At 37.0% G+C, this 18,727-nt stretch overlaps 1 protein-coding gene, 1 long non-coding RNA gene and 1 other non-coding gene across 3 annotated transcripts in view; 2 read left to right on the top strand and 1 right to left on the bottom strand.

Moving 5' to 3' along the window:
• The first annotated feature begins 286 nt into the window (after positions 1-286).
• LOC101439155 (uncharacterized) lies at positions 287-1,784 on the top strand. Its single transcript, XR_189016.5, has 3 exons — positions 287-714; positions 967-1,006; positions 1,211-1,784. It is a non-coding gene; the product is annotated as an uncharacterized lncRNA (long non-coding RNA).
• Positions 765-895, top strand: LOC111760665 (small nucleolar RNA SNORA24). The gene has a single exon (XR_002794288.1). It is a non-coding gene; the product is annotated as a small nucleolar RNA SNORA24 (small nucleolar RNA).
• Positions 1,466-18,727, bottom strand: part of PRSS12 (serine protease 12) — a 78,696-nt gene continuing 61,434 nt past the window's right edge. The window contains exons 9-11 of the mRNA XM_012519845.3: positions 18,454-18,576; positions 5,700-5,980; positions 1,466-3,845 (exon numbers count right to left, since the gene is read on the bottom strand). Of these exons, the coding sequence (XP_012375299.3) occupies positions 3,538-3,845; positions 5,700-5,980; positions 18,454-18,576 (712 nt within the window). The 3' untranslated portion in view covers positions 1,466-3,537. The remainder of the gene's footprint in view (positions 3,846-5,699; positions 5,981-18,453; positions 18,577-18,727) is intronic.

Genomic DNA, 18,727 nt, shown 5'->3' with positions numbered 1-18,727 from the left:
CAACCTTGCAAGCCCGTTCGGTCAGCCGGCGCCCGCCAGCGTCAAAAAAAAAATCTCCTTGTCTCGCGAGAGCATTTTGGCGCCTCTCTATACGCATGCGCTTGGGCTGGGGCCTGGACATCGAACCCAGACCTAGATGACAGGCAGGGGAGAGGGTAAAAAACTTAGAGGAGGGTGAGGCCTTCTGGTAGGAGGTGGCCAACGGAAGGGGTAGAACCTTGGCGGGACCCGAGAGGAGGGAGGAATCTGGAGGCGCCGCCTCTCGCGGTTCAGCCCCCGGAAAAGCGTCATCAGCGCTATAAGAAAGCGTGCGCCCAGAACTCCAGTCTTTTACAGCCAGTAGCCGTGGGGGTTGAGTGTGTTTTGTTGTGTTTTGCGTGCCGTAGTGATAATTGAGTCGAAACTTTTTGGGGTAACGAAAATGCAGCAAGTTCAATACACTTGTTATAGAGGTAGACTGGGGTCGGTTTGGAAGGACTTTAGGGTCGCAAGCGGAGACACACTTAGGTGTTTGTTAGGTCGCGCGGCGGCCACGTGCGACCCTGGGTCCTGAGTTCGAGCCTTAGCCTTCGTGGGCTCAGGGGCTCATGTGGAAAGAGTGTGCCGGGTGGACCGGAGTGAAGGTAGCTCGTTAGCTGTCGGTGACAAATGTGGCCATTTTGAGTCTACTCTTCGTCACAGCACTCTGAGACTTGCCACAATTAGATCCGGCGGGTGAGTAACACCGTACGTTGTGCTTGCTGGTCAGTTCTAGGATTGTGAGTCTCCATGTATCTTTGGGACCTGTCATCTGTGGCAGTCTCCCTTCCTAGCCATGGAAGAGCATTTTCTTGTTTATTGGCAAAGCTGTCACCATTTAATTGGTATCAGATTCTGACTTGCACAAGTAACATTCTTTACCGTTAAAAACTGCAATGTTTTGAGTTACCGGATGAGCTTTTCTAACTAATTTTTAAATGTTTCTAGGAAAAGTGGACTAATGTTTCAGACCAGAGAATGTAACAAGGTACGTTTACTTTTGTTTTTTATTGGTGTTAACGAGTTAATCTAATCCTTAGCAGTAAGGAATTGGAAAGCTAAAACGGCTTGTTCTGACATTTTGTAACTTAAAATTGAATAGCCACTCAAATACAGAATAACGAAGTTAAAATTTCAGCCGTGTGCAGTATGTTCAAAGATCTGAGTTATAATCCTGGTTTTCTTCTCGTAGATGTCAAGAAATCCACAATGATAAAGATGAAGCTTTATTTGGCATCTTGGCAGTGGATCGTCAAACTTGTATTTGTATTGTCTTGGGAATAATTTCTGGAAACTATATAGGTCTAAATATTGATTGTTAAATAGAGCATAGTATTTATGCAAAGAATGAAATGGGTGCTTTATTACAATTGGATAATATGCTTGATTCATCTGCGTGATCATCTAGGATGATTAATAAGGTGGGAAGGTAAAAAATGAACAAGACTTTATTCTTGGCATGGTGGAAATTTATAACTTTATTTACGAAAGTGTGTGTTGAACACTTAAAAGTTATGACAAAATTTGCTATGATGAAGGTGTTATTTCATGAACCATGTGTTCTAGTTAGGGTTTAGCAAAGTTAAGGCCATTTTCAAAAGTTACCTTGGAACAACCATGCCCATTCATTTACATATTGTTAAGGTTTGTTTTCTGAAATAGTGATTATCCTTAACAAGTTTTGCCAACCCCTGGTTTATGTGTTACTTGGCACCTGTTCTGTAACTTACTGAAGTCAACTTGAATAAAGAATGCATTTTCTCGTATTGTACCGTTTTTCAAAATCACAGTACTTTTAGAAAATTATGCTACTCTACCTGACACGTCATTGCAATTTCTTGTACCTTTAGGTTAGCACCGGTTTTCTATTGAAAGGACAACACAGTATGATACAAAGGGAAAATTTACATTTTGACGTAGAAAAGGGTAAAACCCTTGCATGGTGACTTTTCCATTTAAGAGCTACTGGGATTTGAGGAAGGATTACTAACCTCGGAGGGTGTTAAACCTTTTTATATTTACAAATCTTGCAGCAAAGATTCTGCATTACTGCCAGGAGCGTCTGGGTAAGGGTGCCTAATGAAAATCAATATCCCTTCCCCTTCCATCAGCATTGAGACCAAAGCAAGAACATGGTATGGTTAAAAGTTCTGATTACAGCTTTTACCTAGTTGTCCCCATGAATTCAAAGGCTGTTTAAGACAAACTTTTCTATTGTGTGTAATGGGGGAAATGTTTTTTTAATAGTATTGGGCTGAATTCTACCAAGAGTGTCAATACAGGTATAAGTCAATTACCAGAAAATTGCAGTAGGTGGCACTCTTATGATGTGGTACAGAAAATGGATATTTCGCTAAGTTATAAATTTGGGGTGATTGGTAAAAGTCATCTGGGATTAGCTATAGATATAATCTTCATATGATTGTGGTAAGGGTATAGAGTAGTGAATCAGAAAAGCAGAGGGAGGGGTATTAATGGAGAGGCTAGAGAATGCCTGAGAAGGACATGGAATGAATAATTGGAATAACTGGGAGACTGCTGATGGGGTTTTAACAGGTGATTTTACGCTTTTGAAAGAAGCTTCGGAAAAAATTTTTGTAACATTCTCCTTGTGCTGGCTAATGTTATGTATCAGCTTAGAAGGTAAACCTGTTGCAAATTGGATTTTTAAACTGGAAATAAGACTTTACTAAAGGGATAAAAATATTTAAAGAATGTACTGAAAATTTAAAATCAGTACTGAGATTGGCATGTAAGTCAAGTAACAGTGAATTATAAATACATTAAATAAGAAAAGTACATCCAACAACTAATTGTGAACAGTCTTTATTAGGCTATAAGAAATTCCTTAGAAATTTTGCTGGTAGCTTATAAAATAGCTCCATGTATTTTCTCTTAAAATTTCCATAGTGGTTTGGTACTTGGATACTTGGGATGGGCAAATGTCCTGTGGCTTGATCCTATTCCAGTCTGTTTATAATGGAATTCCATTACCTTTTGGGCTATTTGTTTCGATTAAAAAAGACTGCAGAGCTGTTATGTGTGGTTTCATGACAGCCTTTTACATAAATAGAAAATAATGCCACTCATATTTTGAGTAGTAAAGGGTACTTTTTCATCCTGTCAAATGTGGGCAAGGAAGACTGAGTCTATGTATCAGAGAGTCTTATAAGCAAAGTCAATAAACTTAAGAAATAAGGCTCAAATGAGAAGAATATTTAGACAGCAGAACTAATTTGGAGAGGCAAAAGCGCTAAATATGGATAATCGGTATTCCACTGAGGTATCTGTAATCATAAATGTGCACATCAAAAGTTCAAAAGCAGCAAGGGCGTATATAGCCTGAATTCTTTGCCAGTAATGTTCAACAGATTTACTACAAACACAACACAAAGCAGAAACATGGATCTCAGACTCCATTAGTTATCATCTCTGGCTGAGCACCATAGTGAAGGTTGAACAATTTTCCACCAGATTCTTACACACAGTACTTCTTTCTCCTGAGGTCTGCATGAAGAATTACAGTTTGATGACACTTTTTATCCAAGGTACAAAGGCCGAGACTTTGGTATAGACACCAGGAGAGTCCTTGACTCCACAGCCGTAACCCCAGGAGGTTACCCCAAATACTACCCAGCTTGCGCCACGCCGTTCACACATGAGTGGTCCTCCACTGTCTCCTTGGCAGCTGTCCACAGGTTTGCGTTCGTGGATGTTTCCAGCGCAGAGCATCCTCCCTGTAAACCGACCTTTATAACGTTCTTCACAGACCCTCTTAGGAAGCAATGGGATGGCTGCTTGTTGTAGAGTTCTTGAATAGGCTCGTCCTACTCAGACCAAACATCTGAATTAGTCAATGAGATTGCAGCTCACGATCTTAGCAAAATGAGCTACATTTAGCACATTTAATGTTTTTGGAAAGAATCCCTATTGGTTTAAAATGTGTGATAATTATAAATGCCATATGTCATTAACTGCCTCTTTGAATGTTGGCACTTAACATACTCTTACCCTTCTTTAATCTCTCAGTACCACATTTTTTGAGGTATAATGAGTAACAGGGACTTGCCTATAGAGAATGTTAAGCCTAAAGCAGGCATCGTTAATATTTAAATTCTATATATTAAAAAGCTGAGAGTGTATTGGTTCTTATTCTGCATTAGCATATCCATTCCCCTTAGATTCATCTACTCCACTGAATTTTGAGGATTAATTATAAACAAAAATAAGTACATAAAGTGGCAGTAACTTCTGAATAGAAATCTATTTCTTGAAGATTAAGAAACAACATTGCACATGCTTTCCCATATATAAATACTACTTGATGTGAGCTTACTCTTTTTGCTGGTAAGCCATTTGTTCCTTGTTCATGCCTTATTCAGTGGTTAAAATATATAATGTGTCTTCTGTGATATCTTAATCTTGGTGATAAATCCCACTTTTCTCTGATCCTATTTGCTCAACTGGAATAACTCATCTGTCCACAGTGACACTTATTCTGTTAAATTTATTTCCTTGATCATTTAATTCAATTCAGATGTGTCCAAAGGTGACAGAACCTTTCCTTTTGAAGTGATCATAATTCTCCAGATATACTTTAGCCATTTCAGAGACCTGATTTGCCTCATGAATCAGCACAGTACACTGAGGATGCATTTACTTTGACCTGATTTAATCCTCATGTAGAAACATTCCTTTTGAGATTTTGTTATCTCAGGGTTGGAACAATGCTTTTTCAATGTTATGAGTCTACAGATGCTCTGAATGTTACAGCTATAAAGTAGTGTAAGTCTAAAGTACAGATTTAGTGTAACATGGATTTAGGGTTTACTAAATTAAATTCTATTGAAATCACCTATGCAAATAAACTTGTAAAAAATTTCTCAGTAATTATTTTTAATGAACAATTAACCTATCAATTTTCCTTATTCAGTAGTCGTTTGTGAATGAAGCGCCTTATCCAGGTGAAATCACAGGTCTGTATAAGGCCCATCTGACCAAGCACTTAGCTGATATACATGGCCCCAATTCTACAGCAAGAGAATACAGAAAACCGAATTTGTCTGAGAAGAGTATACACTAACTATGCTCTTGCTGGGGAGGGGAGGGATGAAAGAGATACTTGAGTGTTTTGGATCCCCACTTCAACCTCAGCAGCTCTGCTTTTGTCTGTTCTATATTTAGGATTCTCCATATGATTTAGTTTCCAAAATAATAATAATCAACTAACAGAACTAACAGTAGTTCCCAACTGCTGGACCAGCTATATAAAAAATCATCTAGAAGAGCATTTTAAAATATAAGACTGCCAGGCTCAAGTCTTGGAATAGCGTCTTAAAATTTTTCCTTTGTCCCCTCACTAGTCTGGGAACTAAAAGTTGGTGGAGGATTTGTTTATCCCTTAAACACCACCAAAAAAAATAATCAAGTATCCTACCTTTTGCTTTAAAGGCAATTGAGTTCTCTCAGTTTGTGCTAAAGTTCTAACTGAAACCAGCAGTACCCTCTCAGTATATAAATCCAAATTACATGCATGCATTTTAATACAAGGCAGAATTTCCGAGCACCATTAAGCCTAAACCCATTTATGATTTTATTACCCAAATAAGTGGATAATCCCAGGCACAGGAAGGTACCCAGACTTTTTTCATTTGTTCCTTTGTATTTATTATTTATATTACCTGTGTCTCCCCATCCTGTTATGTAACAATTGGGGGCTGTTTTCTGTGGTCTTTCTCTCCAGAGTGGTAAACAGGCTGGCAAAACATGGCTGCTGAATCTGGCACATTGCTCTTCGTGTCCTTGTAATCTAACCAAGGCAATGTCATAGTCACTGCTGTCCGGTCGATACTCCCGGTGAATCACAATCTGTTGGACTCCAATTTCTTCTTCAAACTCTTCAGGCACCAGAGTATGATAATCTCCAACTCGTACAGCATAATTCCTAGTGCTATTACCATACCTGAGAGGCAGAGAGCTAATGAGGGGCTTATTTCAAATACTGCTGATTGGGGAAAGTCAGCAAGGAAGGTTAATAAAGAGATGTAAGTCTTTCTTCAAATCATTAGCCTTTTTGTAAATTTAACATTTCTTTCCATTTCTTTGACCTACTGCTCCTGGTCCTTAATCTGAAAACCCACTGTCATCATTTCAAATTTTCTCTGCACTCATTTCACCATTTAATCCATGTTACCTTCTACTCTTCTGAGAAAGAGCAAATGTGGAGGATGAGTAGAAAATAAGGGATAATCATTGTCATTTCCCCCACCAGAAGAAAAAGGATCAAAAGATGGGCAAATAGTATAGGGTGAGATTATGGCCCTGTAATGGCTGTCTTCATCTTTCTATGATACACAAGACTGTTAGTCATCGTGAAGATCCATGAGGGCAGAAACTGTCTGATATAGCTTTGTGCCCTTCATAGTGCTTAGCATTTACCTACCTAGTAGGCAGGCTCAACTACAACTCTGTCCTGTGAACGGAATACAAACCGAAACTATATTTTCAGGTCAATGTATTCATTACATGCTCTCATCTCTTAAATCTTGCTCAAATGTCACCACAATGAGGTATATTCTGACATACTCATTTTTAAAATTGCAGCACACCCTTCTTTGTCCCTCTTCTCCCCCTAGCACACCCAGTACCCCTTAAGCTGGTCTACTTTTTTTTTTTTTTTTTGTAAGCACTTAACCACTTTCTAACGATCTAATCTACTACTATGTTTAATGACTATCCCATATATAGGAATGTAATGTATATTTGTTGCTTTAGTGAATGAATGAATATATTTTTAATGTTAATGCTTTTTTCCATAAGAAACAGTAAATTAAAATTGAAACTGTTTTCTAGATTGATAGTTCTCAGCCTATTTAGCCACCATGCCTTGATTCCAGTATATTCACCTAGAACAGGGTTTCTTAACCTCAGCACTATTGAGATTTTGGACTTGATAACTCTGTGTGAGGGGCTATCCTGTGTATTGTAGGATGTTTAGAAGCAACTCTGGCCTATATACATTAGATGGCAATAGCACCCCCTCAATAGTGACAACCATAAATTTCTCCAGACATGGGCAAATGTCCCTAAACATGGCCAATGTCCCCACATAACACAACCTACCTCCTGATTACTTCCTCTTTTTCACTGAAAATCAAAGCACCTTGTTCATTGTCTTACCCTCTACCACTATTTAATGACTTGACCACATTCTTAATGACTTAATTTCCAATACTTTTCCCTTCTAGTTCCGATTTCCACATCTGCAGTGAGCATATTCTCTACTTCATCTTAGCTATCCACTGCCAAGATGAGACCTAGACCCATTTTTTACCAAATAGTATACACTTGTAAAATATTGACTTCAAGCATATACTTTGTGTACTATCTCCTGTCTTTACAAGTCTTCCACCCCACTGGAATTCAGTCTTTTGACCCCACTAGTTTTTCATTTACCCTCACTCTGCTCATGACTTCCCTTCTTACCTGACTTGGATTCTACTGTCCATTTTTATAATCACTGTTTTGTAAAACTCTCAATGTCTTTCCTTTTACCTGCCAAAACTCCAACTCTGGTTTCATCAACTCTTTACCTATTTAATGATGGATCTGACTGTTTTGGGATGAATACACATGTTAGTGACTTATCTCACCTTGGCTTTTTGACCAACACTTGAGAGTCTTCTACTAGATACAAGGTATGTACTTGAATGTAAGCTTAAAGAAGTTGATATTTAAAAGCTTGTAATTTGCTAGTGACTGCCTACTTAAAATATAGCCTTTCATTTACTCCTTTAAAATTCCTGGAGATTATGAAATGCCTGAATATTCTAATAGCCTTAGGTAGGCCTCTCACCACCTTCCATATGTAATGGAATTTTCTTAACTATGTAAGATCAAAAAACTAAACAGTGCAACAAAGATGATTTGGCTTGTACAGGTATCTACTATGGATCTATAGCATTAATCATTTTCTGTGATTCAATGAGACTCTCCATTTTCAAACTTAAACCATAACATATCTTTAAAATTCAAAAAGCTTTTTATATATTGTGCCTAGAGACTAACCTTCTGGGTTTCCACTCCAAAACTGAAGGAAAGCTTAGGATTATTTCACATCCTGAAAATGTAAAAAAGTAATTGAAAATAATGGAGAATTATCAGGTGTCTTAGTTTGCCAAGGTTGTTATTACAAAGACCACACAATGGATTGGCTTAAACAAGACTTTTTTAGCCCACCATTTTAGAGGCCAGAAGTCCCAAATCTAGCCATCAGCAAGGCCAACCTTTCTTTTTCCCAGAGTCAGTAACATTCTGGTGACAGCAGTCTTCCATCGTATGTCCATCTGCTTCATTCTCTCCTGTGGCTTTCTCTGACTTCTGGCCTTCTCCATCTTCCAGCTTCTCCCTGTTTCAGATTTCGCCTGACTGCTTCGTATTTCCTCTATTAGATCTCTAGTAATGTGGATTAAGACCCACCCTGATTCAATTTGGTCACACCTTAACTAATAACATCTTCAAAACATCCTATTTACAAATGCATTCACACCCACCGGACTGCAGACTACATTTAAGAACATGTCTTCTGTTGGGGCATATAATCCAATCTACCACAATCAGTCGGGAATTTAAATAATTCTCTTTTCTACTTTCTGTGTACTAATATTACTAGTATACTATAAAAACATAATATGCCTTATTAACAATATATCCAGGCATTTAAAGTAAACTCCAAGTGATTTAACACCTTTCTAACAAGAATAATTTCAGTGCACTCTTGAACATGCTGAAATGAATTATGTATCTTTGAAGTGGAATTTCTAAAGCTGTGCTATCCATTATGTTAGTCACTAGCCACATATGGCTACTGAGCACTTGAAATGAGTTAGTGTGAATTGAAATGCTCTAAAAGTATAAAATACAGAAAGGAATTTGAATACTTAGCATGGAAAAAGAATATTAAATATATTCTCTCAATAGATAATGAGAATATTAAATATCTCAATAAGTTTTATATTATTTTGAAATGATAATATTTTGGATATATTAGGTTAAATAAAATATTAAAATTAATTTCATCAGTTTAGGTTTTTTAAAGCTTTTCTTAATGGGGCTAAAAGAAAATTTATAGTTACATAAAGGGCTTCTGTTTATGGTTTGCATTATATTTCTATTAGATGCACTAGTCTAGAGGGATAATTTTGCATAAACTAAGCATCCTACCTTATTTTATAACTTTAATGCAGTCTCTTACATTGCTTAGGAACAAATTTTATGCTTGAATAATGATATATTCCCTTCAAATGTCAACTGTTTATACCTTTAAGATAATCACATTGTTGTTCAACCTAAAAATAAAAGTCTTATTGCAACATAATTTTCCAAAGAGCTGTGACATTTAGCTAAAATGGTCCTTTCATCTAAACTGGCTGTATACATCTACTCTACAATATCTCTAAAAATGGGGTCCTTTAAACAGTAAATAAAGAAACAGGATATTACCACACCAAAAACATTTATTTTAAAAGTAATCTCAGTGATAAAGCCTTGGACAATCTTGCCTTAATGTGCCAAGGAGCTGAATATCTGGACATTGCAACAGTCCCCTAAATAGGCTTGTGACTTCAAGTTTTAACCTCTTCGAACTATCCTTCACACTCTTGGTGGTATGATGTTTCTATATGATAATAGAACCACTTTTCTGAATACCCTTCAAGGCCCCACGGTCTACATAATAAAGTTCAAGTTCCTTAAGTGATGGGCAAACCTTTCTAAGAACTAGTCCTCATCTACCTCTCTGATGCCAGTCTGGTTCCTGTGCCTCTCTTGTTTACACTATTAATACTTGAAAAGATGTTTCACACATCTATGTCTATTCAAACTGTTTTCAATATCTATTCAAACTCTTTTCAAATGTAAAACTGATTTTACTTTTCAAGTCTCAAGACAAGGATCTGTTAGGAACTCTTTCTGATACCCTGGCCTGCCCCCAAACTGGCCAGTCCTTCTATTAGAATTACCAGTAGCTCTAGCATAGCACTTACAACAATGTTTAAGACTTAACTTGTGAAGATGCCAGGTCTCCCCAGTTAAAGGCTCCTCAAGAGCAAGCACCATGTTATTCTCACTTTTGTATCCTCAGTACCAAGCAAAGTACCTTATACAGAGAACACTCTTAATAAGTAAGTTCAATCACTCCTTTTGAAAGATCAATGTACACAGACATCTCTAACTTACTGAAACCAAAGGAGCATCTGCTAAACCATTCCCATATTGTAATAAAACCATCAAAAAAGTTTCCATATCATTAAAAAATTTTTCCCCACAAAGATATAATGCTTTTGTTAACCCTGGCTGTTTATCAGAATAATATGTATTGCACTGAAAAAACACAAATAATCAGGAGCCATAAGCTCAGAGTATAAGTTTACGGGGCTGCAATAGGAACACAGGTAGTTCAGATTCACAGTCAGGCTGAGAACCAATTAACCAAAGTCTCTTAAAAGTATGTATGAGCACAACTCCTGCCTCTGCATGTCCAGAATTTAACCAGGTGAAGTAAGCATCCTAAGAGATTACTAACAGATATCACTTAAAAATGCAAAAAACATACACATTCTATACATGTTTTGTCTTCTCTGATCAAGTAGTTTTCTGCAGGCATTTTTAATATATACCAGAATTAGTATGCTCACAAATCAGGAGTTAATATTAAATATTAAATGAAATATTCACCTGACGAAGGAAAAATCACCATTCTTGTCAAAACTAAGTTCTTTATTAGTACCTATATTTTAAAGTTGTTTTGATTTAAGGAAATGGGGCTAACTGAACCTATACAGTGATTCCCAAACTCCTCTTAGATTATTTTTATAATAGATATAATGCTTAGAATTTAAAGTGCATCTGACATGAGACTGGATTAGTTTGCCAACCAAATATTTGTCTTCTATTGTCACCTCCCCCACTGGGTGTGATTATGTGATTACACACTTCAGGGATAGCACTTTGGCAGAAGTCCCCAACATAGCTGCTGTCTTCAAAAGATTTACTATGGTTCTAGACCTCTCAAGGAAACACATAAAATGGTCCTCTTTTTCAAAACATATTTTAAGGATATGTTACTTTGATAAACTTTTGATTGTGATATTCAAAAATGCTTTTAAAACAAACATTTCAGATTTTGGCTGACACATCATTTAGTTGTTTTCTTTCTGAAATGCCTTCGACTCCCCCTCAAATAAAAATTGGCTAAAATTCTCAGATAAGCTTGAGCAAGAGAGGCTCTGAGACACAGCAGTTTAGTAAAATCCAATATCCCAGTTTCTCTAAATAACAACAAAAATTACCAGAATAAAAAATGGAAGAGTTACCAATTAGATTGTAGGATCATATTCCTTATGTGTATTCTCTACATGGATTTATCATTACAAGTAAACATTTTACATCGGCATATGCACATCTGTTATTACTGGAATTTGTTTTTCTCTTCTGTCTGGATGAAACTCACAAAAGCAGTTGACTGAAGTTCAGTTTGTCTGAACGGTTCCAGTTGCTTAGGGAGAAGTGCTCTACTCTGCAGACTCTTCCACTGCGACTTCTGTATATATTTGTGTGTGCTCAGGAAATGATTTGGGCATGACTATATGTCTCAAGAAAGACCATGTTCTTAAGAAATTTGTTCTAGGTCATGATGGAACAGATGTTAAATTTACATCTTGTGTTATTAAAAGTTCTCAATCCCTCTGAGGTTCATCTTTCTAATTACAAAGATCTAGAAATTTCTGATTTTCAGATCAACAGTCTCATAATTTCTGATTGCTATCATGATTCCAGGCAAAAAGGCAAAAAGATAAAATCAGGTGAAATTATATTCTTAGGACAAATGAAATTTGGAGTAGAATTCCCGAAATGAGAGGCCTTTTTTTCAGGTACATTCTTTACTCCAGAATTGCCCTTGTTATCAAAATAAGAAATTAAAAGGAATTAGCTTAATATTCAAGCATTTTTTGCTCAGTCATATTGAAGGAAGGTAATCTCATGGTATTTGTAGTTGTGATTTAGAATTAAAAAGAAAAAAAAACAATAAAACAAGCAATCTATGTTGTGTAAGATTCATAGGACAACTACCAAGAGCTTAAATTATTCAAGTTTCTACTTCAAACTGCCAACAGGATGTTGCATTCCAAAATCTGTATTCCATTAACACTAGGAAAGATGTGAAAAATATAAAATAGAAGTCTTTAAAATAATGATTTGCCAACTATCTCAGTTAACCCTTGTTATGTTTACATAGAAAAGTATCTGCAATCCCTAACAATAAATGAAAGTTGTAGGGCACACTTGAGCAAATAAGAATTGGAATTACTAGAACTCTGCCAGCCTTCTAATGAAGTACCCTCATCATGTAAAGAGACAATTTTATATGAAAGGAGTATAACTGAGGCTTTTGGAGCCGAGCTCTTACATTCGGATCTCATCCTCCCCAGGCCATCTTTCCCAGATTTTTCTGATATGAGGATAACAGTAACTGCTCTATGAAGGCAAAACAAATAAACATAAAAAGCTCTCATCCCATATAATAAAATAACCTTGATCATGGTAATTTGTGCCTTTTTGTTCAGAAATGGCCACTCTGGAGCACTGGCCCACAATGGCAAGAACCTAAGGAGGCCCAATTAAAAAGAGGCCTTTATCTATGCAGAGGTGCTGGAGTAAACAAAGTTGTGGAAGTACAAATAGAAAGAAAATGAAAGTAGGAAAGCTAATTTCAAAATATGAAACCAGGTTCCCTACTAGTCAGGAAACCTTAATTTAGATTAAAGTATCTTTTCACCTCCCAAGAAATCTACACTGCCTCTGCATTACAGTCTCTACAATTTAATGGGAAATCTATTGTATATATTTCAGTGTTTTGGGTGCTTAAAGGAGGGTTATTTTAACACAAGCCCCAGAATCAGAAAAACTAAATGTGGGGCTTGTTCTAATCACTGGTAACTGGCTCTCTGCCTTTTAATAAACTTACTGCAATAAACATGTGAGTGTAGCTTCCTTAGGCATTTCAAAACAGGAAATCTATGAAATCTGATAAAGGTTACAGACCAAGTCAGATAGATATGTAACACATGTGCAAAGCAGTTTTCCTCTATTCACATTAAAGAAGTCTCGCATTTTATCAAAATGCTACAAATATTTTAAAAATGCTACAGATCTGGCTCCTCTGCTCTTTAACTGCTTTTATCTTAAACTGCACAGATAATGGCAAGAAATTCAGAATGACATATGGAAAGAGTTATCTGTTGATCTAGGTTCAAAAAACCACCTTCTCTAAAGAGGCCAACATTCTTAAATATATCCACAATCTGGAGCTGAGCCCTACTTTCATCAGGCAACCATTGCTTAGTAGCATCTACTATGTGCCAAGTAATATACTGGATGCTTGGCTTATAAACACAGTTGAGACAATTACTGACTTTAAGCAATAATCTAGAAGGAGCATGTCATAGGAGGAATAATTACATATAAACAAATCCAAGCAAGTACCTAAAAAGTAAAGACCTTCTGAGGAACCCAAAAGTCAGACCAAAGTTTTCAACCTCAAGTGCAATTTTGAGGGAAATTTCTTCACTTTAATACTTTCAGCCTTGAACTCCTACAACAAAAACTTTTAGAAAAACTTGAGAGATAAGGAGTCGAACTAGAGGAAGATAATCTAAACTTAACTACGGAAGAATCATTTTGCCTAAACTCTAAACCCCAAAACAGGTTTCTCCAAGATTCTTTCCAGTTTCCTACCATACTCTTCTTTGATTCCTGTCTTTGAAGCCCAACATAATAACCAACATTTGTTTTGAATATTACAATTTGTAAAATACTTTTACATGCACCGCAGATCATTTGTTTCTCATAGCTACACTATGAAATGTTATTACCCTCATTTTACAGATGAAAAAACAAAGGCTCACAGAAGTTAAAGGATTTTTTGCAGTTTAAACAATTTACAATTGGAGGAGCTAGAATAGTAACCCTGGTCATAATGGACGGACGTCTCCTCCTACACTGCACCAAGTTCTATTGATTTCTGTCATCAGGTCTCAGTCTTCTCTCTCTTTCTTTCCTTTTCTACCATCTATCTCTATTATTGTAATAGTCTCATAATTAGTTTCTACCCTGGTTGTTTTTAGTCCATTGGTGACATGGACCAATTTAAGTCACTCCAGAAAAAGGGCACATAAAGATATTTACACAGATTTTTCATATAATTCAAGCCCATTCACAGATCTCTAAATTTAAAACTTGGCTTTACTGCCTCAGACCTAGCTTGTACAGCTCCAAATGATTCATTTCCTAAAACTCCTCTTTGATCATATTTTAAGACTCAAAAATCTTCAGTGGTTTCCCACTGTCCAGAGACAAAATATAAATTCATTACTCCGGTATTCCTGGCTTTTCCAGCTCCTTTCTAACTCAACTACACAAATCCAAGATGTGCTGTTCAGCTAATACTTGCCATCGTTCAAATAGTCCTTATGCATTCTCACTGCTGTGCCTAACATCAGACATTATTTACATTCAACCTCTCCATGAATACATGAATCTAGCCTCTCTCTGCCTGAATAGTTCCCATAACAGAATTCACTTTTCCTACCACATATGGACCATTCCATCTTTGAACTGTCCTAGTGCTCAAAAAGTTAAAAACAATTACAATTTTTTTAAAAACTTTCTTGTTAAAACAAAAATTACCTTATCTCCCTTTAACAGACCTCAAGTCTATTCTGATTCCATACAATCAGGGATCAAATATTTTAAAAGCACTAACCATGTGATATCCTAAATAGTCTCTTTTCAAGCTGTATTAGTAAGCCAAAGGGGTGCTGATGCAAAATACCAGAAATCTGTTGGTTTTTATAAAGGGTATTTATTTGGGTTAGAAGCTTAGTTACCAAGCCATAAAGTGTAAATTACTTCCCTCACCAAAGTCTTTTGCCACATGTTAGAGCAAGATGACTGCACTCTGCCACGGTTCAGGCTTCCTGGGTTCCTTTCTTCCTGGGGTTCATTTCTCTCTGGGTTCAGCTCTTCTGCTTTTTTCCACAAGGTCAGCTGTAGACTATCAGGCAAACAGTGCTGTCTCTCTTCCAGAGGCTTTTGCTGTGTCTAAGGAGCTGTCTCTATTCCTCTGTGTTCTTTTCCTGTGTGTTCATGTCCTGGGTTCCAGCTCAAAACTCCAGTATCAAAAAACTCCAACTGTCCTTTTCCATGGCTTTTATCTGTGAGTTCTCATACGCCAAAGGGTAGGGATTCAAAACCCTACTGACATGGCCCAATCAAAGCCCTAATCTTAATTTAATCTTGCCTAGGTATAGACCAGATTACAAATATAATCCAGTATCTATTTTTGGAATTCATAACTAAATCAATCTGCTACACAAGCCTAAGCATCCCCAGTTCCTACAAAAGGACTGGGAAACCTCTCTCCTTTCTGCTAGCCCTCCTTGGTACACCATGTTTCTTTCTCACAGGTGTGGCACTCGAAACTGAGGACAGTGCTTTGATCTCCCAAAGCAGTGGTAGCACAATAACCAAGAATGGCAAGGCTCCTTGCTGCTTTGTTTGGACTATTTTTCTCTCAGTGCAGCCCAAGAGTGAATTAACTTCATGGGTAATCACATTACACTGCTGAATTGTATTAAGATTGCAGGACACTAAAAACCATGAGTCTTTTTTTACTTATTCTATATTCAAGACCTGTTTCCTGGTCCAAGATCTTTGCCAACATGTTCCTATCTTCCAACATAATGGTGGTCCCTCCCAGTTTCCTGGCATCCAAAAATTAATAAACTCTGTAGTGTCTTTTTCAGTTTAGTGATGTTGAATAGGACAAGGATAAAGGTCCTGCCAACTTTAAGAAAAAAATAATAATGTCTTCATTATACGGGCAAGGGAAAGATTTTTTTTTTTAATATCAAAGGCTTTTGTAAAACTTAAAAGGAAAAGACTAAGACATTTAAATATATTAAATTTTCATATATCTTTGTAAGTAAAAGACCATAGATAAAAGTAAAAGAATTTGCCCCAGACTGGGAAAAGGTATTTGTAACACATAAAAACAAAGGTTTTGAACACAGACCATAAGCAAAAACTCTAAAAAATCAATTATAGAAAGACAAATAATACAATAGAAAAATTGGCAAAGGATACAAACAGAATTCACAAAAGAGAAAACCATTAATCAGGGAAATACAATTAAAAAGGGATTCAAAAACACTAAGATTTGCAAAACCTAAAAATTTTGATAGCCTCTAGTTTAGGTGAAGATGTAGGAAACAGGAACTTACACAATGCTATGATATAAACTGGTACAATTACTTAAGAGAGTAAATTGGTAGGAAAATTGAAAGGAGCCCATACTCCTGGCCCTAGCAAAATGTCTCCATATGGTATATGGATATTTACTACAGCATTTTTTAAGGAGGTACTAGGGATTGAACCCAAGACCTTATATATGGGAAGCAGGTACTAACCAGTGAGCTACATCTGCTTCCCAGCATTGTTTTTTGTTGTTGCTGTTATTGTTTTCTTTTTTTTTCTTATTTCCAGCATTGTTTTTTAATTATGAAAAAAATGGAAAATACCTAACTATCCATTAGTAGAACAAACAAATTGTGATTCAGCCTTACAGTAGGAGTTAAAACTCATATGTCAGTTAAAGTGAATAAACAACATATACATGAATGGATTTCAAACACATAATGAGGCAAAGCTATGTCCCATTTGATATATATGAAAAATATAAAACAAATTTTCATTTGAAAGAACTTTTCAACAATATGCTACATGTTTTTTTAAAACTTTTTATTATGACAACTTTTTAACACAAGAAATGAGAGAGTATAGTACAATGAAGCTCAAGATATTTATCACCTTACTACAATAATTATCAATATTTTGCCAATTGTTGGCATACATTTTTAAATACAAAAATTCATTCAGAGGAAATAACCCTTAACCAGGACCCAAGAAAGAGCATTGAACAAGGATTAAAAAGAGCTGGGTTTTATTGAGGACTCTGACACCATGAGCTCTGGGACTCAGACATAACTGATTTTCTCTGTGATCTCCCCTCTGAATTGTAAATACTTCAGATTGGACTAATAAAATGTTTAGGACAAGAGAAAATAATCAGAACTATAAAAGCCAAGAAGGAAACTGAGGGAAGCAGATTTGGCTCAACTGATAGAGCATCTACCATACAGGAGGTACAGGGTTCAAATCTAGGGCCTCCTGACCTTTGTGGTGAGCTAGCCCACATGCCGTGCTGATGCACACAAGGAGTGCCGTGCTACACAGGGGTGTCCCCCATGTAGGGAAGCCCCATATGCAAGGAGTGCACCCTGCAAAGATAGCCGCCCCACGTGAAAAAAAGTGCAACCTGCCTAGGAATGGCGCCACACACACAGAGTGCCACTGACAAGAATGCAAGCAGACATAGAAGGACACACAGTGAATGGACACAGAGAGCAGACAACAGGGGGTGTGGAGGGGAGATAAATAAATAAAAATAAATAAATCTAAAAAAAAAAAGAATGAAACTGATACTCCCTGATTTTCTAGAAAGTAAAAAAATAGAGAAATCTAAAAGACAAAAGCCCCAAAAGAATCAAAGGAATCAAAACACTAAAACTGTGCTACCTGTTCCTTAGCATTCTTAACTACATAGCCTGAGGCCTCTTCTAGCTCTACTGGGATAAGATTTTATCCTCAGATAGGCACTTGGGAGAAACACTAACATTGTGACCATACTCCCTTTCTTCTCCCTAAACCTAGAGTTTGCTTTACCACCAAGGGCAGTGGCTTCCTGAATGCTCTCTTTGTTCCTTATCTCAGTGTTATGGTTTGAATTGTGTCCCCCAAAAAGATATATTCAAGTCCTAGCCACAGTCCTGTGAATGTGACCCTATTAGGAAATAGGATCTTTGATGATATCAGTTAAGATGAGGCCAAACTGAATTAGGGTGGGTCCTAATCCAATTAGGAGAGGAAACTTGGACACAATAGAGACAGAGAGGCAACTACAGAGGAAGAGGTTGAGTTATGCCATAAACCCAGGAACTCCATGGATTGCTCGCCATTGACAGAACCCTACAGACTTCAGAGGAATCGTGGCCCTGCCAACACCTTGATTTAGACATCTAGCCTCCAGAACTCTCAAACAATACATTACTGCTGTTTTAAGCCAAATATTCTGCATTGCGTTGTTATGGCAGCCCTGGCAAACTAAGACAGTTCTCCCTCACATCTACGATGCCACTTGCACAGAGAGGGATGTCTTATGAGCTCGCTCCGATAACACAAGTCTCTAATACACTAAAGTGATTGGAAGAACTGGTAAATAAGAGCCAAAATGAGTTAATTGGAAAGATGAACACATACCTCTTGAAACAGTGTGCTGCTGTAAGGACCCAGCAGCTACTCAGGAGCGTGGCCCCACAAAGGAGCCTGCCATTTCCTTGGGGTGATTTCAGTCGGAGGGAAACTTGCCAAGGCCAACCACCCCTAAGAAGAAAACGATATATCATAAAAGACAGAAAAGTAGTAAGGCAATGACTTAGAAGGCTTGGAGGTTGGGGGACAGAAGAATAAAAGAGACTGTAGAACATAAGGTCCCTTTCCTACTTTGGAAATTATGCCCCTTCAACTCTGAGCA

This window comes from Dasypus novemcinctus, chromosome 1 (assembly GCF_030445035.2).
Source record: "Dasypus novemcinctus isolate mDasNov1 chromosome 1, mDasNov1.1.hap2, whole genome shotgun sequence".
Taxonomy (NCBI): Eukaryota; Metazoa; Chordata; class Mammalia; order Cingulata; family Dasypodidae; genus Dasypus; species Dasypus novemcinctus.
The sequence above is the reverse complement of the archived record's forward strand: the minus strand, read 5'-3'. Positions and strand labels throughout refer to the sequence as shown.